This window comes from Thalia democratica, chromosome 2, assembly GCF_965202585.1.
Source record: "Thalia democratica chromosome 2, ktThaDemo2.hap1.1, whole genome shotgun sequence".
NCBI lineage: Eukaryota > Metazoa > Chordata > Thaliacea > Salpida > Salpidae > Thalia > Thalia democratica.
This window is the reverse complement of record NC_139166.1, coordinates 28,420,582-28,445,428: the sequence shown is the minus strand read 5'-3', so window position 1 is coordinate 28,445,428 and position 24,847 is coordinate 28,420,582. Positions and strand designations below refer to the sequence as shown.

Genomic DNA, 24,847 nt, shown 5'->3' with positions numbered 1-24,847 from the left:
TTTTAGACTGCTTATTTATTTAATTTTATTTTCTTAACATTTTAAAGTTGTTTACGTTATTCTTATGGTATAACTGTAAATATTTTTTTTGTAATTAAAATAAAAAATACACTTGTTAGTAAAGTCATCTTTCTAGACTATAATACTATAAACTATTATATTTAAGATTTCTTTTATTTTGTTACATACATTTTTTATAGAAAACAATGTAAAACTATTAAAAAATTCTTTATAAATTAAAAAATCGTTAGTTAAAAAACTATTATTATTATACTTTACTAAATGTTAAATAAAATGTTTAACTTTTTGTAATGGAAAGCCGTGTTTACCAGAAGTAACTAATTAAAAAATATAACTAGCTATATAACCTTAATAATTAAAATCAAGTATACTCATTCTTACTAAAAGTGTTTTATAAGTGTAAACTTGCTAAAATACTTTTTTTTTTAATTTTAATAAACGATTATTATCGCTGATTATAAACAGCTTTTGTTATAAAATTTAATTCAAAGAGGTTAACTTTTATGAATGCATCACATTTAAAAGTAAATTTTGTAAAACATGATATTTATAGACAAACATTAGTAGTTAGTTTTCAAAGGATTAATATGATGAGTAATTTTTCGTATTTTTTATTTAATCCTTACAAAAAAATTTTGTTGGTAAACTTAATCAACAAATTAGAAAACTTCAATCAAATTGTTTTATATACCAGACATTGTTTAAAAAAATGTTCTACTTTTATATCGGGTTAGCACAAGCTCAACGTTTTCAGTGTAGCACCGTTTTCCTTTTATTCTTTTTGTTTTAATTTAATCTAATTTTTGTAATTTTGTTTCGTTTAGGGTTTAACACAGAAATATATAAACATATTTATTTATTTTTTAAGATAAAACATTACAATCAAAAAAGCCTCAGTTACTTTATATATACATATATAACTTAATGCTTATTTGATTTTAAATTAAAATTCATACTAACAATATATTTAAATATAAATATTAACAAATTATAGTTATCAATAAGCTTTAAGAACGTAAAACTTGTTATTGTTATTTCGATAGAGCGCTTTAGAGTTCAAGGTAAGGTCAGCCCCTCCTCTTTACAGCTAATTGTTTAAAAAAAAATTTTTATGTCTGAGAGTCTTTTAAACACTCACCAGCCATTGTCTATTTAACTTCTGCGCGACAAACTCAACACTAATCAACTAATTAGTGTTCAAGCACTTCCACTTAAGATAAAGAACTTTGTATTGTCTCGAATGAGTTGATTTTATTTAACTTAAGCTTTAAAAAAGGCTTATTTTCATAGATTCATAATGCAGTACTTAAATATTTTATTAGTTTTTTTAGTAGCCAAGGTGAGATCTTCTGGTTAGTTTGCTGTTATAAGACTGAAATAATTGTTAAAAATAGATTTATGTAAACGTTTTATAATTGGTTGTGATTTCAACAAATCATAAAAACTATATAACTAAAAGAACAGTCTAATTTGTAAGTTTTTATATTAGAAACAATTAGTTACAAGAGTACCTAAAAATTTTATTTTTAATTCGACATTTTTTAACTTTGTTAGATACGTAACCAACAACTTATTTTGCGAGTCAACTATTGTCTGGTGAAAACCACAATAATAAATAATATGAATGTAAAAAATACAATTTAACTAACTTAAGACTTGTTTCTGTTGTCCTCACGTTTACATATAATTTGTTTTTGTTTATTTATACGATTAATATGCTTAAAAAAAGCCTTGTACGGTAACAACAATAATCATACTATTATTAGTTACTAAAATAAAATTAAGGATAGTATAACTGCTACAATAATACTGTAAGTAATTGATAATTTTTACTCGATACATTATTGTATTAAGCTTTTGTTTTTAAATTACGAACTTTGAATCTTAAATTTAGTATCTTACTTAGAAAAATCTACGAATAAATGTGGAAACGAGCTTCTCAATGAAAGCAGAGGAACTATATCAAGTCCAAACTACAGTTTGTTTAACAATACCACATACCCACCGAACATAAATTGTAAATGGAATAAAGAAGGAAATCACACTTTGCTTACAGAAGTAGTTCTTTTAGATAACATGAATTTATTTAATAACAGTGTTAAATAAGTGTTTACCTAATATATTAACAACAATAAAAGAAATTATTTTACTTCATGATACTGACTGATAAATAAGTTTATTTGTTCCTCTAGTAATTTTGTCATTTAAAATTTTACTTTTCTGAATATACTATTTCTAGGTTTTACGCTATATAAAATTATTAAATACAACTCTATAGATAAACAGTTTTATATAAAAGAAGCTGAAAAGATAAATCAAAAATACATATATTTATTTTTTTGCTTTATTGTTAGAAAAAAGTAATATTGTGTTTGAAGATACAAATTTATAATTTTTAGCCAAGAAAAAAACTTTGCTTTAAAAAACCTAGTACAACTATACTAAATGAAAAAATATAATTACTTAAAAGGTTATTTAAAGGTAAGAGTGTTAGACTTGGACATTGAGCCTGGTCCAAACGGATCTAATAGATCCTGTAACTATGACAACCTTAATATAAAATTTGAGTCCCTACGAAGGAGTATTACTTTGTGTGGGTTAGTCTTTTTTTTTTTTTAATTAAAAATATGTTTGTTTTCTAAATTTAAAAAGATATTTTATCAATCAAACTAATTGAAAAAACCACTTTGTTGCTGAACTTTTTTTATATAAACTACATAATGATATTAGTTTTCAAATTTCCTTAGTATATATGTTATAAGAATTTTTTGTTCATTAAAATTAAACTTAATAAAATTATACCATATTAATAGCAAACGAAATTTGTTAAGTTTCTGTTAGATTTTTTTAAAGTTTTTTGCAACAAAAACGTGCAAATCTTACAAAATAAAAACTGTTAGCCTTTTCTTTTAACTGTTTTTCAAAAGTCTTAGGAAAAATAATAAATAGTCTGTATAAACTAAGTTCTTTAAGTTATACTTACTGCACTTTTATTGCAATTTTTTAAATAATTATCCTTTAGCATCAATCCCTAACTTCTTTTGGTTGCATGCAACAGCTTTTTTAGAACATTTTATAAACTTTACATTTTTTTAAATTTAAACAAAAAACTCATTTTTTATATTTTATTTGAAGTTTTTTAATTTGTTTTAGACTAAAAATATTTCTTAAAGAAGTATAATTTACAGAAAGATAATTTGTTTCTTTAGAATAAAGCCTTTATACAATACACTTTGTTTATTGGAGATTGTAAATTTAAACACATGAAAGTAAGTAACTAAAATATGTATTGACATTTTGCATTCATTGTAAAAATTTTAGAGTATTTTTTTGAAAAATAGATATTTTGGGAATAGTTATCAAGCTATTCTGATATCAAGTAGTGCTTACAGTAGTAATTTATAATAAGTATAAGTATATGTGAAATGATTTTTTTTTTCTATTAGTTTTTGAAAACTAAAACATTTTTTTGGAGTATAGAAAATAAAACAATTAATTTTTTACACTAAAATGTTTTAGAAGAAATGGAAGAGTTTCAAACTTTTTTATTGCTAAACAGCGTTTAGCCGGAGAAATCTTTCAGTTATTTGAATAATTTAACATTAAGTTTTACAAGCGATTACCTGATACTAATTCAACAAACTAAAGTAAATTATGAAATAAATGAATTTCAATCTTATACATACAATACTAAGTGCCATTTTTAACAGTAATTATACACCAAATGAAACATTCAAAGGTCAAGGAGATTTCTCAGTTTCTTTTCGCTCTGACGACTCAATCACATTTCGAGGATTTAATCTTCAATACACTTGTTTGTTTATTGTATTTTTCTTTAAACTTTGTAGATAGAAATAATGTTATAAGAATAAATAACACAGGATTAGTTACAAACTCAAGGACGTTTTTACTTGAAAAATGAGTTTAGTTAAAACAAAAGAGTAAAAACAAACTTTAGGCAATATTTTAAGATATCTAACTTTTGCATAAAAATTGTTCCTGAAATAGATTTTCTTCTTAGGTTGTGCATGTCTATTGTATATATTTACTAAATGTTTTAATTTCGAGCTTTTTTATAGTTTAATTTTTATTACTAAAAAAGTTAAATGTATGTATAGTTTTTATTATATAGTAAGAGTAAATCATTGAACAAAACATTATAAACTATCAAACAAAAACTTTCAGCAGTACTGTAGTCTTTCTTCTTTTTATATCGAAACTAAAATTGAGATTAAGCGTTTTGAAAAAAGCAGCTAAGTTTTAAAAGTATAAGTTTTACAGCTCTAGAGCGTAATTTTTTTCCGATTTTTAGCTAAAAAAACTTTGTAAGGCACAAAAGATGACCTCCATATCTCAAGCTCATCTTTGCAAGACTTAAACAAAAATAAAAATAGGTTTACTATACAATAAATTTATTCGATAAAACAATAAAATATAGTAAAAAGACTTTCTCAACATATAAAAAGCTTATGATGGTAACGCATTTAGTATATCTATATTAACCTTATTTAAACATATAATAATTAAATACTTTTTAAACACAACACCATAAAATTAACATTTAAGCTAAAAAAGATAGGCTATTATAGCGCAAAAAATGTTCTGTTCAACTTTTAATTCTTTTAACTTTAATTTCAAACATGGTCTTAAGTAATTGGTAACACTCTATTTTGTGTTATGTTGCACGATCAAAAGCTAATTAAATTAACTTTATAAAACTAAAAGTAATATACTATCAACAAGTTTTATATATAGTCACAGAAAACTTCACCAGATGCGAACCAAATCCTTGTTTGAACGGAGGTAATTGCAGTGAAAGTGTTTATGGTTTTGTTTGTCAATGTACTGAAAAGTTAGTTGTGCTTTTATAAACTGTTTTAAGTAAGTGTTCATATTAAATTTAATGATGTTAAAAACTTTCTGTTCAACTTCTTCACTATTTTTTGCTAAAAACTGTTGACAAAACAAAAAAATTTAAACTTTTTTTGGACAAACTGAAATCATTTAAACAACATTATAGAGTTTTGTACATTTTGTTTTCTATAACGAAAAATTAAGTAACAAAATTTTTTTTGGATAACATTGATTTCAACTTTAATGAAGTTTTAGCCATTCTGGTTATCAATAAAACCGTTTTCGTCTTAATGATTGTTTTATATATGTTTATTTTAAAATGATTGAAACTTTACAAAACATTTTAATTCTAAAACTTGATAAACTCAATTCGTGGTTCGCAAAAGTATTTAAGTTTTTGTTGTTATACGTTCAAAAATTGCTACTTGTCTTTAGATTGTTTATAAACGCCTTAAAGACTTTAAAAAATATATTGACAACAAATTACAAAGTGATTAGAAGAAATTTTATATGCAAAAGTTGATAATTCATTAGTTGCTAAAGTATATACAAGTATGAACATCTAATTTCAAAAACTCAATGTTAAACCACTAAATGTTTTAAAACATATGCTAAAACTTTTCTTATAGTCACACTTTTTGTTACTTGTTAAGTACATACGAGTATTACAAATTACCCCTTTTTTGGTACTTAAAGCATTTAAGGCGTAATTTTCAAGTCTCTTATACTTATATCTTTTGTTTTAAAACATTACTAGAAACTATTCTTTCTAAGAAAACAAATAACTCAATAAAACATCTACTTCTGGTAGAGTCTTCACTTTTAGTAGTATAACAAAACCGTGAAAAATAACGTGTTTTCATATTTAACCAAGAAAAATTTAATAAACTAGTTATGAGGGAATTTATTGCCAAGATGAAAAAACAATTTGTGGACAGGATCTATGCAAAAATGGAGCGACGTGTGATGAGAACAAAGCTAACAAAACTTTCACATGTAACTGAACTGAAGACTGGACAGGAGTCTTTTGCGATAAAGGTAATTTTTTACAATATTTTATTGATCGACTATACTTTTGTGTACAGATAAAACACCCGTTTTTATCTTAAAATTCAAAAAAAAAGAGTATTCGTATAACAAAGTATAAATAGCGAATTAAGTTTTGTTAATTTTTATTAAAAAAAAGTTTTAGTAACGTATTGCTATTAAGTTTTTTGTTTGTTTCTTAGAACTAGCCTATTTTCTCAACTTAAATTATTTAAAATAATTTTAACTGTTTCTTTTTAAAAACTTTATTTCGAAGAAACGTTAGTTGTTTTTGTATTATTGTTGTTACTGTTATTAATATTATTGTTATTATCATTATTATTATTATTATTATTATTATTACATTGTTTATTGTGCAAGTTGGACTCGGGCATCAAAACCTGAGCCACTTAAACAGGACACATAAGAAGAAAAGTAAAAATAAATCCATTTATATTCAACAAAAAACAAACATAAAAAAAGATTTAACAAAGTTGAAATCAAAAAAAGCTTATTAATATGTTTAACTTTATTTGCTTGATATAAATAGCGATAACTTATTACATAAAAACACATTTGTACAAAATTAACAAAATTAAATTAGTAGTCTTTTAGGAGGGAGGCGTAGGGAAATAAAATAATTAATATTACCAATTGAAAATGAAGAAATCAGTAGTTAATGTGGAAGAAATAAATATTTAAAAAACTTTAATTATTTTTTTTTGTTGTGTTTAGTGGAAAGTTACTGAATTTTACTGATATTTATCACATCTAAACTAAATCCTTTTAGTATCAAGCGAAAGTGTACCGCCCTCTCACACAACACTACTTTCTTTGGTAACTTGTTCCACATAGTCTTTGCTCTGTGAAAAAATGAACGTTGCCACTGACTGTTGTTAAATTTATGTTTACATTTATTTTTCTAATTATTTCCTCTTAACTGATATTTATTATGGGAAAAACTGAAAAATTGACTGAAAAAACCTTATATTTTCCATTAATAATTTTATAAAGCGCAAACAAATCAAACTCCCATCTTCTATATTTTAGAGATTTCAATCCAACTTTAACCAATATATCATTATATGATGTATTGTATATGTTAAAACGACTACATATAAAACGGGTAAAAAACTTTGCACAGACTCAATTTTATTAATGTCTTTATTTTAATTTGTATGGATTTTTTTTTTCTGAACAACGCTTTTGGATAGTTTTACAGCTTAAAATATTAGTTTTAAAATGTAAGGTACTCGAAAAAAGGAAATAAATATCATTTGGATGTTTGTTTTTCGTATTACTTTAACTAAAAGTGAATGTAATAAGAGTGAATGAAAGTTAAAAAGTAGGAAAAAAACATTTAAAAACAAAAATAAGTACACAAATTTAAGCTCAAAAATTACCAAATTTTTAAAAGAAAAATTTGAAAAATTTAAAAATAGTAAACATTTTCAAAAGTTTAGCAAAGTTTCAAATGACAGTTTTGATAGTTAAGTATCAAAATTAATATTTAGTTCATTATTTTTTTATACGTCAATGCTTATTATTAATAATCAGTATTTGATACATAATATATATCATCGATAAAAAATTGATTTTTTTTATTGCAATCTTTAGTTCGAGCCTACAATTGTTGTTTTTTTTTTCCTAGCTTTGACGCTGAATTTTATTTAGTACTCCACGTCGAATGTGCTGCTTAGTCTAACAGAAATAAATCATTCTAGACAAAAATGAGATCTTTACTAAGTAATGTTGTAATATCTTGTTTGTAATTATAATTCTTATACTAAATATAAAAATGGTAGAACTAACTACTGCTTCTATTTTTTCTTGAATTTAAAACAAAAGCAATAAAGCATAAATAACTGTTTGTAAAATTAGCTAATTTTCAAAAGTCAAAATTTTTAAGAATGATTTCAAAATAAATATAACCTAGACCATTGATATTAACTATTTTTTAAAAGATTGTAACTACCTGCACAGAATAATACTTAAAACAACTACAAGAATAAAAATTATTTGTATAAAGCAATTTTATAATCAATAAAATTTTTGAGTAGGATAGAATTATAATAATTACTTTAAGAGTTCAAAAGACTTTGCAGATGACCTAAACTCGATACTATTCTTGTAAAAAAAACTGCTTGATTTTTTTTTCAATATTAAAACCTTAAAATTTTGAAATTTTTTATGTAGTTAAAGGGTGCTACAACCCTGGTTTGGAATCAGCACCTGAAAAGTTCAAATTCGGAGATCGACTCAACTTCAACTGTAGTGAAGGATACGAGCTGGTGGGTGAACCATACGTAATTTGTCTGGGTGAAAATTCTTGGAACTACCAACTGCCTTCATGTAAATGTATGTCGAAGAAGTTCAACCTACTATGAATTATTATCTCTTAACTATGAGATTTTTATACTTTAAACAAGTATTTAACATTAAACTTGAAACCTCAAAAATAGTTGGTTTTGGTTACGTAATTTTTTAGTTAAGACTGAAAAATGTAAGCTTTTAAATACTAAACATTTATAAAAGTTTATTTCAAGACTTTAAAGACTAATGTTAGACCTTATTTTTCAAACAGTGATATCAAGAAATAAATTCTGGACATACGAAATAACGATCGCTTTATCAACACTTTCATCGTGTTTTTTAGTTGTTTTTATTAGCCTGACTATATTGAAGTTTCGGTTAGTTTTTGAATTTTAGTTATTATTTTTTTAGTATTAAACTATAAAAGGATTGTGTAAAATTAAAAGTTCAAATTAAACAAAATTAGCTAGATTACTTTAAGTCAGCAGTTATTAAGTGTTTAACTTTAAAGTTTTTCGAATTTACAATTTATCAAAATATTTATAAAGTAGTTCTGATTAAGTTTGTTGATAAAATACAAACTGTTATTTAAAATAATAGTTATTAATTAAACTTAAAGAATTACGCATCTAATTAATTTTAAGGTACAAGAAAGACAAAACTAAAAAGTGAATGCTTTTTGATTTTAAAAGCAAATGACGAAAATCTGAACTAATTAAGGTAAAACCGGATTGACGAACAATAAAGTTGAGAAGCTGAATGAATTTATTTTGTTTTTCTTTGTTAACAAGTTTACCGAAAGTTAGCAGTTGAATTAAAGTAAAAAAAAAACAATAAACCAACATCTTTTTATACTTAATTGTGCAAGTTTTGTTTTTATAGTTTTGTTTCATAATAAAATACTTTATCTTTTTAAGGATATTAAAGTGTACTAAAAGTTATTATTATGATGTGTCTTAAACTCTTTAGAAAATTTATCAGGAATTAATGACCATTACGAAAAAGCATTATCTACTCTTTTTTGTAAGAATAAGCTTAATTTTTAAGTAAACTTTAGTTTTCATCGTAAATATGTTTGTAAATATTTTCAAGGAAAATAAATTAAGTATTATACTCTAAAACTTTTATAAGGCAAAAATATATCATATACTGTCTATATTTAATTCTGTCTTAATAAGTCATTGATATTATTTTGTATACAACGTCAACTGTTTTTTATTTTGTAATCTTTAGATAGACAATGGTGTAAGCTTAGTAGTATGTAGAACGCAATATAAACATTTATTCTTTACATAGAAATCAAATTAAGTACTTATTTGTACAATAAATAACTCTAAGTAGTAATAATTATTTATTTTTTGTGCACGACTAATCAAACTCTTCAATTTTTTTAAGAACACAACTAAAAAAGTTAAATATATTAAAAAAAAAAAATAGTATGTAGGTCTAATTGATACCTATAGACCTTTTATTCGTTTTACAAAATTTTAAGTATTTATTTGAGGTATGGCTAAAACTATTCTTGAAATGTAATAATTTGTAGTAATTAAAAATTATTCATATTTAATAATCAATTATTTTAGATTTTTTTTATAATCATAACTTTATTGTTTAGATATACAACCTCTTTTAACAAATATTAAATTTTGAGACATGGTCTCTTTAACAATTTTTTAATAATTTAAATTGTTTGAATTTGAGTTTTCTGAATTTGAATTGTCATGTAACCATTTATAATAAGATTAAAAAACTTTACTATTTTATGTATTGTTTGTCAATTTTCGTAAAATCAAAGTACACATAGCTTAGAGAAATTTGATGTATGAGCACATGTACTTAAAGTAAATTATATATCTTTTTTTGTCTATCTTTTATATAGAAAACAAAAATTTACACGTTAAATCCAACATACACCTGAAACTAATTTTTTATTAGGTTAATAAAAAATATGAATTTAGAAGTATGTAGTTTAAATTTTTACTAACTAAACGAAAAAATAATCTTTTTTACAAAACATTGATAAAAGTATTTATTGACCAAAAAATCGATTAAAGCTACTATAATGTTTTTGATGTATTAAACTATTATTTTAATATATAACTGTGTATTTTTACGACTTTTTTATGGATTTTGTTTTACAATGATATTTTTTAATCTATAAACTCAACTGGAAAACGAAAGTCGATACGGAACTAAACTGTGATAATTAAATAAAACTTTTATTTTAATTTACAACAGAACGGAATCCGAATCTGATTTTTCTAAAACATAGAATAACCTAAAAGCATCGTTTGTTTTCACTTCAGTATTCAAAATAACAGTTATATTATTAGTATTAATTCAGGGTTGAAATTTAATATATAAAAATGAAATTTAATATAAAAAAAAGATTACTAATCAAAGACAAAGGATAAAAAACATATTTTTATTTTTTAAAAGAAATAAACAATACATATATTGTTAGAACTAAAATCTTATTTATACTTTTATTCTAAAAAGAGAGTGAAGGTACTTGGAGTAGTGAAGTTTAAAACAAAAAGTAAGTAGACATTTAGTGAGCAAAAGCAACTGTATACAGAAATTTAAGAACAATAATTATTTCACTACACACTGTTTAAAGTTCGTTATTTAATAAAAGGAGTCTTTTTTTATATTCTTTGCTTTAACAAAAAAATGTTTAGTTTTCAAAAAAATGTGCTGACCCATTAGGTTTTGAAAACAAGCAAATAAATAAGTAAATAGAATAACTTTATATATTCAAGTATTTGATACCGTTACATTAATTCGTAAACTTAAATAATTTTGAAAAATATGTTTTACTATTATATAAAATTAAGTTTAGTTTATCGCTACAAATTTTAAAGCTGCGTTTGTAATATACTACTTTTATAAATAATATTCAGATAGTGTGACTAAAAAGTATAGTCTAATCATGTTTTATAAAAATAAAATTTTAAAACTTACTTGAAGTTGAAACTAAGAAAGAAGACTAACTGTATAACACCAATAAATTAATTTATAAGTTCTCATATTTGTAAAGTTTTTAATACGAAACACCTTAGTCTACTTTTATTATCAAAGTTTGTGTTTGAATAGTTAGCAAATTTTTATCTTTTTAAAAAGTATTACTAATCGAGATTACTGCTTATGTTTATTGTGTCGCTTTGTTTAAATATTTTGGTTAAATTAAATATTTTTATATTTCTAAAATTCTGTTTTTTATTTATAACAAAAAATGATAAATTTATACAGTATTGTTACTTTGTTCTTGGTATAAACAATAGTAGCTAGTAGCTACTTCACAGCCCAAAATCAAATAAAATAAACCTAAGTTTTAAATGAAAACACAACTTTATTATATACCGATTAATTAACACACTCGTATCTAACTTTTTTATTATTTAGAGAAGCTAATATTATGACTTTGATTAATACTTTAAAAACACTGGTAACTGGTCACAAGTCACAACACAATACTTTGAGCACTTTTTATAATTTTTTTGTTTTGGTATGTATCTTTATATAAAATTTACTTCTTAAAAACAGTACAAATTTTGTGTCAGAAATGTTTATTAAAAAAAAAGTTAATAAGAAATTTATTTTAGTTGCAAATTGTAATTGAGCATATACTAATATATACGTTTTTTAAAACGCAATTTTTTATTAGTTCAAGTATAATTTTAAACACGTATATCGTTATTGAAGAAATATTCACATTAATATACCAATAGTTTCTGTAGAAACATTTTTATTCTAGATAATTTAAAACATACGAAAGTTTGTCTAACCAATAGTACACTACACAGTTTTCTTATAAAGTTTGAAAATTTTAAAGTCAGATTATTATTTTACTGATTACAAATCTTATATAACTTATGTTCGAAAAAATAGTTACACTTGTTAAAAGAAATATAAAAATTTAGTAACATTTTAGAAGTGAATCTTATAGTATAAACATATATAAATAAAAACTTAGAGTATTTACAATTTTAAAATTTTAGAAAGTAGGTAATTCCTAAATAAGGTATGACTTCTTAGGTGTTTTATCATACAACAATAAAAAACCTAAGTAAAAAAAAGACATTAATGCAAAAAGAACAAAACGTATATTCTATTAAATTTAAAAAAAAAATTAAAGTTATATAACTCGTTAAATTATAATACTACTTAGTAATGATTTATTTTAGAAGCCTGAGGAAGCAACTTAGTTTAAAGATTATTTAAAATTTTTAGTATCTGTTACTATTGGTTTACAACTCAATTTTGTATACTATATATATAATTTTGTATTTATATTAGATTATATTTTTGAGCAAACATTTATTCGTGTTTAATAAACTTTATTTTTGCTAGTTAGGGTATTTTATCCCACCTTTTAAGATTAACTTACTCTGGCATGTTACTTTGAAGTTGAATTATAGTTACAAAACTAAGATTAAGAGAAAGTTTTAAAACCCCAAGTTAGTGTAAAAGTTGGAAAATTTTCATAAGAATGTAATTCTTCATTAAAATTTTTATGATGGTAAAATTTTATTTTGAATTTAGTTAAGTTGTTTATATCTGACCATTAAGTTGGGGTCCTATTGATGACAATAAAAACTGTATAAGTTTTAAGTTCTAATACTGAAACCCACTAATAGCAAAGTTGCCAAAAAACCTGGAATCCTAGAAAACCTGAAATTTAAACATTTAGGCTAGAAAACCTGGAGTTTGAGAAATTTTGCAAAAAACCTGGAATTTTATACAAAAATCACTAAAAAACCTGGAAAACTATAGTTTTGAACAATTTTTACAAGAAAGGTAAATAAATTTTTAATTAATATTAAAAATTTATCATTAGGATAAAATTAAGTCTTATCATAATTTTTGTTAAATAAAAAAATACATTTAAAGTAGCGTAACAGTCTTTTTATAATGTTGTTATACTATTTAAGACAGTTTTTTACCTTAAACTTAAATTTATACTAAAAAAAGACCCAAAAGCTTGTACCTTGAAAACCTGGAAAAGTTTCTCTAAAACCTTTTTTTGGCAACGTTGTAGTAGACAAAAAAAACTTAATCATACCTTCTGTGTTCAAGCAACTAGATAAAACTTATTCTTTCAATTTATTCAACTATAGAACTCTTGTAAATAGATAATCATTCTCTAATTTTTTCAAATAACTCTAATTGGTTGGGTATTTTTTTATAACCTAGGTAAAATTTAAATTGTTAGCACTTCATTAATAGTTTCAAGTTTTCTAACCATTTAAACCAGGGTGATATTTCCCCCATTGGTGTGAATTTGAATACCAGGGATAAGGTTGCCATGCAATCAGGATACTCAGTGAAACTTTGGGTATTTAATTTTTGTATAATTTTAAGCTGACTCAGGACAGCTCAGGATTTTATGAGTATTCTTAAAACTCTGGCTGACTCAAGATAATTTTCTTTTTTAATCTCATAATACATTTTTTATAGAATGAGATTTACTTGATCCAGTTTCTATATTTTATTATTTAAAAGTATCATATATATTTAAACATCAAATGTATAAGTATATACATACAGCTTTTATTTTTATTATTTAGAAGATAAGAAACATGAGGTTTACTAATGAGGCTTCATTCAGGGTTGCCACACACTCAGGGAATCTCAGGAAATTTGCAAACTGTAGAAAATCTCAGGGAAACTCAGGGAATTTTGTCATTTTTCTTTTAACTCAGGAAAGTTTTGATTTTTTCTCTAAATTTCAGGGAAGTTTTTGAAAATCTCAGGGAAATTTTTTCTAGATCTAGAATGAGGTTTAGCTAATCCAGTTTCAATATTTTGTTCAAAAGTAGTAATTTTTATTATTTAAGTGGTTATTTAGAATTTTTTTATCCTTGTGGCTATTTCTTCAATATTCTTAGTATTAACATTGTAGTTTTTTTTAGTTTTAAATTTATATTTACTTAAGTAAAATCAAACAGTTTAGAGAAATGAAAGTTGTTGTTAACTGTTCATTGAAAAGTTCTAATAAACTTTTTATTTTTAGTTAATTATGTAGTTTAAAAAACACTATGTTGTACAAGATATGCCCAATATTTGGCATATCTTGAGCAACAGCGCTTTGCTAAAAATGTTCCAAATAAAGGTGATGCTTTGAGCAAGTTAGGAGAACAAAAAAGTAAACTTACAAAGCAACTCAAATGTTTGAATGAAGACTATGACAAATATACTGCAGATGCCAACAAACAGTCTGATTTAGAAGCAATGAAAGAATTATTAGCAAGAGGAATAGCTGCTAAGGACAACGCAAATAAACTTGAAAATAAAATTAAAACTATTGATTTAGAAATTGCATACTTAAAAAAACAGTATTAAGATTTTTTTATTAGGTAATGTGAAATTGTTTTAAAATCAAAATTATGTTTTCAGTTATTTAAAATAGATTGTGTATGAACATCTAAAAGACATAAAAAAAAAATTAATTTTAGATTATTTTGTATCAGTTGTTAGGTATTAAGTTGTACTTTGATATGAGATATTTCTTTAGCTATTTCTTTAAACTTTCTTTTTGCAGGTTTTTTTACAATAATGTTAAGCTTTTAAGTTTTATTTACTGCATTCAGAACAGTTGCTAGGAAAGACATACAAGTCATAATGAAATTATTATGTATGCATTTAAGTGAGTTCTTCATGTGAAATTATTATTATAGTATAATTAAATTTTGTCAATTAAAATGTCAAACAAATTAAACTTTATTCTTTTATGTAGAAAGTTAACTAACAAGTTTACACAAAGTTGTGCAAAAATTTAGTTTTTAATTTTTAATTGGTTTAAACCTTTTAAGATTAAGTTTTTGAAAACAGTTTTTTTCATAAATTTAATGCAGAAGCATACACATACAACCTTCCTTTTATTATTAAAGAAGAAAAATGAGAATGAGGTATTAATAATTTGTGTTAGAAGAGAAAATTTTTTTTTTAAGATTTGAAAAATACTCAGGGAAACTCAGGGAAATTTAGGGTTACTCAGGGAAATTTTTGGTCACTCAGGGAAGATTTTTTGGCTCAAAGAGTGGCAACCCTGTTCATTAGAATATGAGGTGTAATTAGTTTGCACCAGAGGCAAAACACTTTTGAGCATTTAAAAATACTCAGGATGACTAAGGGTAGTTTAAGGTCACCCAATATAGTTTTAGGTATAAACCATGGAGAGTTGCAACCCTTTAAGGGCAATAAGTTGTAGAAATGCAGTTATTTTAATTATAAAATTTATACTTATAAGAAAACTATATAAAGTTAAAACATGAACAGACAAACTTGAAATATTTATAAGACTTTTTATAAGCATTTTGCTGGTCATTTCACTTATAGCATTTTACTGGTCTTTCCTGTCTTAGTTATTTATAAATATTGTATTTTTCTATTATGCTATTAAGAGCTTTACATTAAATTTAACATAACTCACTGTGACTTAAAATTGGTCACCACTTTTTGTGACATATTTATACTAATACTTTGTCAGCTCTACTGCAGGGTTCCCAAAAAACCTGGAATTTTTATTAATTTTAACATGTTAAAAAGTAAAATTTCAATTTGACACAAAAAATCTATCTTGTAGATTATTTTTTTAATCTTAATAAATTTAGTATCTATTCAATGTTTTTATACAATTTAACACAGTTTCTTACCTTCAACTTAACTTTAAACTAAAGATAAACCCAAAAGTGTGTACTTTTAAATACATGGAGGAAATTTTGAAAACATGAAGAAAATTTGCCAAAAACATTTGTGTTTGCTACTGTGTTTTTGTGAACTAAATTTTTTCAGTTCTACTTTGACTTTTTAAACTAAATTTCGTCAGTTTTATTTAAGTTTTTGAACTTGAAACTTGTCAGGTCTATTCTGACTTTGTGGACTTGAAATTTTGTGAGTTCTACTCTGACTTTTTAGACTAAATTTTTCCAGATATATTCCGACTTTGTGATTTAAAACTGAGACAATACCCTATGTGACTTATTTGACTTTTAGTTTGTCATCTATTTTCTGTGATTTAAGGACTTGAAGTGTGTCTTTGTACCTTTTTAGTTTATTTTGACTGGAATGTAGTCGCTTACTTTTTGTGACTTAAAAACTTAAGCTGTGTGAATACTATTGGTGGTTTATTTTTCAATCTCCGTGTGGAATTTTTATCAATATAAACCCTTATATTCTAATGGTTTTTTCAAGCTCCTATGTCTTTCTGGTTATGGTTAAACCTATAGAGCTTTTAAAAAGGGAGATAGTAAATGTGAGTACTGCTTCTTAAAAACTAAATGCAGCTTTATGATGGAAATTCTCTAAAACTATTGTTAAATATAATGCACTAAATAATAAAAATAACAAAAGTGTAAGAATGTGAGATAAAAATGTAAAAAGTATGCCCTAAAAATAAAAGGTAATAAGCTGGTAAAATATTGTCTCGGTCTTTTTTAACTGATACCTTAAAGACTATTGGTTATAAACCTAGAGGACACCAATTGTAACCCATGTATGTAGGATACTTAACTTGATAAACTTGTATGGTTATTAGTATGTTTTACACCCACACTATTAACCATAATAAACATCCATATATGCAGTTTGATATCCTGTTACAAGTTGTAATTTTGCTTAAAGACATAAAGGAAACATTAAAAGTTTATATGGCATTAAACATTAAATTACTGATTGCAAAATAAAGACTAATAAAGAAATAAAGAACATTGAAAAATAAAACAAATATTGCCTTGTGTCATTTAGTATTAAAACTTAACGTTACTGCAAAATGACTGATACTTATAGAAATAATACTATAAAATAGCTGTCACATAATTAATAAAATATAATGGACTATCAGTTTAAAATAGTTAGGTAAGCATAATACTCATAAAGCTACAAAAAATTATCATTTAACTGTCTTTAAAAAACATCCTTTTGACTAATAATTCTATTGGATATGATTTCTCAATGAAAAAGTAATAGATCTTTCATTAGAAACATTCCATTCCCCATCAATTTTCAATCAAGAATATAATCTAAATACAAGTTTAGCAAATCACGTTTAGGTAGGTGTTTCCACTTCAAATTTCTTTCATCTTGAACACTCATCAGGTGGTCCATCATCATTTTTACCGTCACAAGTAACAATATACCTTGTGTCTGATGACCCTTAACTAGTTAAAGTGGCATAACTGTGCCCTCCCACAACAACTTCATTTTTCCTTCTGTATATAAGGGGAAGAAGCCCCTACAATCAATAATGCATCAGCATTTATCGGTAAAGAACACAGAGAGCACTCATCATCTTCTGCAACAAGAGCACATAAGTTAAGAAGTCCTTCCATTATACCATTTTCTTTAAAAATTTGTGGATTGTATAAAACTTAAGATTTGTGTGACTCTAGGTAAGTTAACTCATTGCAAACAACAACTTTATTTTGATCAGAATAAGATTTTAAAATAGAATGCAGCTCTTCCACCCTTACTACAGGCCCAACCTAACTTTTACACAATTTGAGAGGCTTCTGCACATATTGATCCTTTTTCTTTCCCTTTTCAATTTCTTCCTTATCTGTAACTTTTTTATTCTTCTACCCACCTTTGATCCATCTCATTCAGAAGTCTAACAACTTTTTTTTTATATTTAGTTTAAAAGAATCAGATTTAAGTAATGAACAGTAATTTCTTATCCCTTTTGCTGAAGCGTTGGTTCCTAAACTTTGCCACTGCTACTTGCTTTCTAAATCCAGCAAGATGCCTTTCAGATTCTAAGTTATTGGTTAGGACTCCGTCCAGATCTTCATTAGTTATAAAGTTGACCTCAGACGCATGTGGTGGATTTAACAAACAAAATTTTCTAAATCCATATTCTCTACCTGTTTGGCAATTAAATACTTGAGCAGCCTGGAGACACACCTTGTTAAGAATTTTACAACATAACTCAGAAGTTGGCAAAAAGTCAAAACACCCTATGTTTACCTGATATTCAAAAAAATTAAAAAATACCATGAATTTTCCTGAGTACCCAAAGTGTGTGGAAACCCTTGTATAAAATTGCACTAGTTTTTGTAAATTTACATGTAGTTCTTATAATATAAAGTTATAATTTTTTACTTTTACTCAATAATCGTAATATATAATAACTGAAAGTGATTTAAAATGTATTTTAAATCTTTATAAACACTTTTTATATTAGAAAAAAGTACAACTTTACAGACAAATTAGCATATTTTGTGTGATTATGACATCATAATATATCAAAAGCTTCAAATAAATGCCTATAATTATAAGTCTTTATTTAAGATATGAATTTTAAGACTAGTATGTATAAGTGTCTCTGTTACTATATAAGCCGTAAAATCAAAAAGTATGTTATTTTTGGGGTGCTAACCTTTTATTTTGCAATCTTTTTTAATTCTTCATCAAGTATTAAAATGTGTCCTAAAAACATCACCTAAGTACTCCCTAGTCCCTACCCCTAATTGTAGTAGCTTTCTTTTATTTCTTTTTGCTTTATATTATTTTTCCATAAAACCTGGAAAACCCTGGAGTTTTTAACAATTTTTGAATGTAAATCAATGAAAATTCAATTAGCTTGAAAAATCTATTAAATCCAACAATTTTTTGTATCATCTAAAATTTATTTAAAATAAAATACTTTTAAGTAGCATTACAGAATTTTTTCAATTTTTTTAAACTTTTTAAAACATTTTTTTTTACCAAAATCTAATTTTATACAAATTTGGACAAAGAAAAATTTAACTTTCACAAACCTTCAGAAAACCTAAAAAAAATTTAAAAACCTATGACAACCCTGTTTATTTTAAGAAAGGTTATTTTTTAACTTCAAAAGTTGTGGTTGAATTCAAGATAGAGTGAGCCAGCATTCTGAAAGTAAAATGTTAAATATGTTTCTAGCAATTTTGTTACAATTCAAGTTTTAACTACTCAAATTCTTATGATATTTTGAAGGCCACATCTAAAAAAGTAATTTGAAATTAAGAAAAAAACAAAAGGTCCAATTATTAATAAACTACACCTAAGCAGATATACTAATATTTTTTTTTGTTATATAAGCTTAACATTATTTGACTAACTAAGAGTAGGGACAATGTCAGTCCAAAGTTGCAAAGTTAGTCTGCAGAAAGACCAGCTTTGTGTAGTGGAATGCTTTTTTAACTACAAATTTCACTTATATGTTACACATATAGGTACTTAAACCCTTCAATACATAGTCATCGTACAAAATCTAAAAAGTTAAACTTTTATTATTATTATTATTATAAGCTTTATTTTATTACTCCAATTAAATTTTCACTATACAATCACAATAAAATTTATATCTTTATTAAACAACAAAATAGTAAACTAAGCAACACATAAAGCATATCTGATTTCTAGTCCTTCTTCTATCATTGCATTGTATTTTTGCATTGTATTTCATCTTTCAAAATGTTAGTACAGGTTGCAATAAAAAAAATATTTAGCAATACAGTATATTTCAGTAGATTAAATCTATCTTAAACTCAAGATAACTTACTACCTAGGTTGGTCATAAAAAGATTTACTTTTAAAAACCTGGAAGAAAATCTGAAAATCTAAAGTAATTCTAAAAACAGGGTTGCCACTTTACCTGGAAACCTGGAATAACCTGGAATTCGACAATTTAGGAAAAAATAACCTGTAAAAACCTGGAATTTGAGAAATTTTGAAAAAAACCTGGAATTTTAATTAATTTTAACATCTTCAGTGGTAAAATTTTGATTTGATACAAAAAATCTATCATATAAACAAGGTTTTTTGTCATCATCAAACATTTTTTTTATCATAAAACACATTTAAAGTAACTTTACAGTATCTTTTCAATGTTTTTATACTATTTAACACAGTTTCTTATAAAAAAATTAACTTAAAACTAAAAATAGACTTAAAAATGTGTACTTTTAAAAACCTGGAAGAAATATGGAAAACCTGGAAAAAAGTTTGAAAAAACGAGTGGCAACCCTGTAATCAGTATATTTCAGTTTAGTAAAGTTTGTATAAAAATATATCCAACTTTCAAATTTTTACATAATTTTTTTCTCTTTAACATTTGTAGTTTAATAGTTATTTTTCCAGATGCTTAATACAAGTTCATTACTACCAGAATTTAGTTATAAACTACACCGCCAAGTATCAAAAGTAAACAAAATATGTCAGTTCAAAGTAACAGAAGCATACCAGAGAGCCATTCAATTTTATAATGAGTCATCTTATGAATACAAAAAACTAACAATTCGAAATACTAACAATAAACTGTGCTTTGTTATCAAATATGATACCAATAAAGATGTTGTTTTTAATCTTTCACCTAGTAATCTCAGTTACTCCCTTAGTACATTTAAACTTTTAGGAAAAAAGCTTTCCGATTTGGGTTCAGTACAACAAAAGATTCAAGTTCAAGGTAACAGTGATGCATTTAAGTCAACAAAAAAGAAAGTTGAAACTGCTGAGGCTGAAGCAAAAAGAGTTCGAACCAAGGAACTAGATTTACACCAAAGAAAAAATATTAAATGTTCAAGAACTGTGAGGTCTAATCAACATCTTATAAGTACAACAACTAATTCCGTTTCAAGCATTAGAAAAAGTTTGAAATCAAGTAGTTTAAGTTCTACTAAACCACAGCCTAGTACTAGTTTATTAGCTAACCGCAAAAGACCTTTCTGTCATGAAAAAAATAGTTCCAATAAACCTGACTTAAATTTTTTTGATAATGAAGTTAAAAAAATTAAATACAGCTCTGAATCACTAAGTAGTTCTGTTGCTCGCTTGAGAAAGCCAAATTTCTCTGAGTTTTGTAAAAACGATAGTTTAATGGAAAAACACATAGCACAAATATTAATTGTTATGCCTAGAAAAAGAAAAGCATTAATGGAAAAACTAAGAAATTTATCACGATCTACGTGGTCTTTCACAGACAAGCAGCAGAGAGACTTATTAAATAAATGTCTTAGCACTGTTTGCGACTATGACCCAAAGACACAAAATTACAGCCTTAAAGAACAATATTTTCATCTTGTTAAAGCTGATTGGCCTGAATACAGCAAACAAAATAAGTCTAATGTCAAACAAATGCTGTTAAAACATAATTCAAAAGTTGAAAATGCTAATGAAAGAAGAAAATGTGTTACAGATAATTCAAATAATACTCAATTGAAGCCTAAAAGTTTGTTATTGCCTCGGCCACCTTCGCAAAATCTGAGTCCTAGCACAGATTTTCTCACCCAGAATTTCGGGAATTTTCTTAAGTCTAAGAATAATTCTTCTGTAGGAGTAAACAGTAGAACAGAAAGTTTTAACAAAAATTCACTCAATAAAACTAAAATTAACAAAAGTCAAAGTGAGTTTAGTAAAAGGTCAGATTTTAATAAAACAAATCATTCAAGTTGTTTTCAGGATGCGAAAAAACCTGAACTAAAAGAGCAAACAAAAACAAAATTTATAAGCAAAGTTGACTCCCAAACATTACAAACTGAAATTGTTTCAAATATTAACAGTTACCAAGGTAATAAAACCCATGTTGAAAATAAAAAAGATGCAAGCACAGTTACCAATGTTAATATAAACAATGATAGACAATTAGTAAATGTTGGTAACCTTAATGAAAAAAATAATAAATTAAAGTTTTTAAAATCAAAAGAAAACTTATTTGAAAGCAAGGAAAAATGGCTTGAACATCTCCAAATGGATCAAAGCTACAAACAAGACTTTTCTGAAATAGAATCTGATGATCAATACGAAAGGTATAAGCTATGGTTCAATGAAAACTATCAAACTTATACTAGCTACTTGGAAGAATATACAAAAGTTATTGCTGATTTGGATGAGAAAACTAAAGAATGGCAGAAGCAGAGAAAAAAGGTTTTAGTTTGGCTTTTTTATGATGTATTTTTGAAAACTGAATTTTAAGTTGTAATGTAATCTAATAATTTTTGTTTACAAATTAACTATTTTAACCGGAGAAACGTTTGAAGCACAAAATATATTGAATGCTCAACAACTTATATACCTAAATCTTAGTTTTTATTTTTTTTAAGAAATACACATAATCAAACTTTACAGGGAGCTTCTACAAAAAATCTAAGAAAGAATATAAAGCCTATAAAAAACAAAAACAATTTTGTTGAAATGCAATGTAAATGGCAGAGATTGCATGCTAAACTTGACCATGTTAAACACTTGATAAAAGTTTATGAGGAAAGGATTATTAAAGTATGATGATGTTAAAAACAACAAGTATGCATAGGTTAAATGTTTTTAATTGTAAACTTTTAGGTTTAGTACTATAATGGTTGAATATTATTATTTTCATCATAAAACTTTTAGTCCCTTTTTGTAAAACTTTGATTAGTAACATAATATTTTCCGGATTGTTTTATTTGCTTTTTTAGTTTTTAAGTAGTCTAAACAATTATTGAGAACAAAATAAATACTTTTACAGTTACTTAATACATTTAATGGAGAATGAATTAGTTTCTTTGCAAAGTAACTACAATACTAAGGTTTAAAAATTATAAGTTCAACTAGTAACAGGTGAATATGTGTCAGGCTAAAGCAGTTTTTTTTTTTTGGAAAAAAGTGGCAAAAAGTCAGTTTTTCTCACTTCAAAAGTTTGAAATATTTTTGATTTAAAATAAAAAAAATATAATCTGTTTTCTTTTTTTTTGTATTGATTATCAAATTAAGAATTTATGTAATCTGAACAAAAATTTGGATTTTATAGCCTTAGTTTTACTAAATTTTGGAAATTTTCAGTATTATCTGTTCAAATGCTTAAAAAATTTTGAGAGTATGTTTTTTCAGTGTTAAATAAAATTTAAATTTCTTTCTAATAAGCATTTGGTTTTTTAGGCAGTATGTCAAATATAAATAATTAAAAGTTTGTGAATTTCAAAAAATCTAGATTTTTTTTCAGTAGATCTTATTAAAGTTCTTACGAATAGTGTATTTTTCAATAGAAACTTCCCAGAATTATTTACAAATAGGTGAGTATACTTTTTAGTGTGTGGGTAGTAGTAAGTCTGTCAGTGTTGATGTAGTTAAAGTTATTTTAATTATTAACATCAAGTGAGCTCGCACTTTGAAAAAAGTGTCTGTTGTAATTACATAATAATTCAAGGTCTGAAAACTATTAATTTGTTTTTTACTGTTCTGGGGTCATATCTAACTAAATATTTTGAAATTGAAAAATAAAAGTTGAACTAAATTTTTATATTATTAGTAAGCTAATCAGATACAACTAATCTAATAGGTTATGTTTTATCATCTGATTGTAAGCTAAACTGGACACCAACAAACAAAGACTACGGAAAATTTCGGTCTCAACTGAGCAATGTCAATCTAAAAATGCAAAGTTTTGTGTACAAACCCTGTAATAAACAGCTGGTTTTATATAATGTAACTTAATAAAAAACTTTAAGTATGTTTTTCTCTGCTCTTGTAATTAAAAAAATCATATTGAAATAAATTATGTTAATAGATATTGTATTTTCTTTTTTTTTTTCGACAATTTTAAAATAAACAATTTATGTACAGTACATTTTAAAATCATATGAACGAATTAATTCAGTATTAAAGTATCTTTAAGTGTGCATTATTTTAAAAATATAGATTTTAAACCTACCTATTAGTCTTTTGTTGATCGGCATCATTCTCAATTATAATGAAAGTTTATTTATAAAAAGTTAAGAAATTTGAAATCTCTGTTGTTAGTTTAACTTTATTTAAATTTTTTGTACATAAATACCATTTTATTTAATTTCAAAAGTGACTTAAATAATTGAATTTTTTTTTATACTATGTAATGTACAGATCCACAAAAAATTAAGTATGTTGGTTTGTTAAGTCTTAATTTCTACAGAAATAATATACAACTGTTTTATTAATCTCTTAATTTGTTCTAGATCAGAGGTCGGCAGCCTTATGTAACTCGCGGGCAAATTTTCCTAGGAAAAATTGCTTGAAAGTCGCACTATTTAGAAAAAACCCTTAAAGGGCCGCATTTATTAAAAAAAAGTTCTAGTAATCAGTAGTAAAATATTATTTAAGATCAAAAAGATTATAAATTAAGCAATAGTAGAGTACTAATAAAGAGTATTTATTGAATTAAGAGCCTAATTGTTAGTTTTTAACAGAAGTTCTATAATTTTTTTGTTTTCAAAATGTATATTTCTGACAGAAAAGGACCTCGCGGGCCGCAGATTTTGACTTTGAGGGCCGCAGTTTGCCGAACCCTTGTTCTATTTAGATAATATTTTAAATTAATTTATTATAGCGAATATTTGCTGAAAGTATTATTACGACCTAATAATTTTTTAAAAAAAAAAACAAAGTTTTCAAATATAAAATCAAAATAGTTCAATTGTAGTTAGCCTATTTGAATAAGTTTTTTTAAAAAATCCAAAACCAAGGTGTAAAATTATGAAAAAAATTGAGCGTTTGAGTTTCATAGTTTTGGACAAATCTGGAAATTTTAACTAAGTCCTCAAACACCTGACTTTGAAGAAAAGCTTTTCTCTTTCTACTTTTTTTGTAGTACTAACTGAAAATTTTTACAAAAGCAAAATATAAATATATTTTAACATAATGTTAGTATTAGAAACATAGA

The 24,847-nt window shown here is 24.9% G+C and overlaps 2 protein-coding genes across 3 annotated transcripts; both read left to right on the top strand.

Annotated features, from left to right (window-relative positions):
• Positions 1-1,246: 1,246 nt before the first annotated feature.
• On the top strand, positions 1,247-9,180 carry LOC145830169 (bone morphogenetic protein 1-like). Of its 2 annotated transcripts, XM_082938069.1 has the most exons (9): positions 1,247-1,373; positions 1,928-2,079; positions 2,503-2,618; positions 3,732-3,835; positions 4,777-4,873; positions 5,814-5,913; positions 8,098-8,259; positions 8,486-8,591; positions 8,859-9,180. In XM_082938069.1, exons 1-7 carry the CDS (start codon positions 1,319-1,321, stop codon positions 8,209-8,211), a joined length of 738 nt encoding a protein of 245 aa, XP_082794195.1. In that variant the 5' UTR covers positions 1,247-1,318; the 3' UTR covers positions 8,212-8,259; positions 8,486-8,591; positions 8,859-9,180. The 2 variants fall into 2 exon arrangements, with proteins under 2 accessions (XP_082794195.1, XP_082794196.1); XM_082938070.1 differs by lacking the exons at positions 8,486-8,591; positions 8,859-9,180 and having other exon boundaries at positions 5,768-5,913; positions 8,098-8,235.
• Positions 9,181-20,319: 11,139 nt separating this feature from the next.
• Positions 20,320-23,668, top strand: LOC145828510 (uncharacterized). The gene is made up of 3 exons (XM_082936265.1): positions 20,320-22,101; positions 22,303-22,486; positions 23,492-23,668. Exons 1-2 carry the CDS (start codon positions 20,320-20,322, stop codon positions 22,456-22,458), a joined length of 1,938 nt encoding a protein of 645 aa, XP_082792391.1. The 3' UTR covers positions 22,459-22,486; positions 23,492-23,668.
• Positions 23,669-24,847: the final 1,179 nt, after the last annotated feature.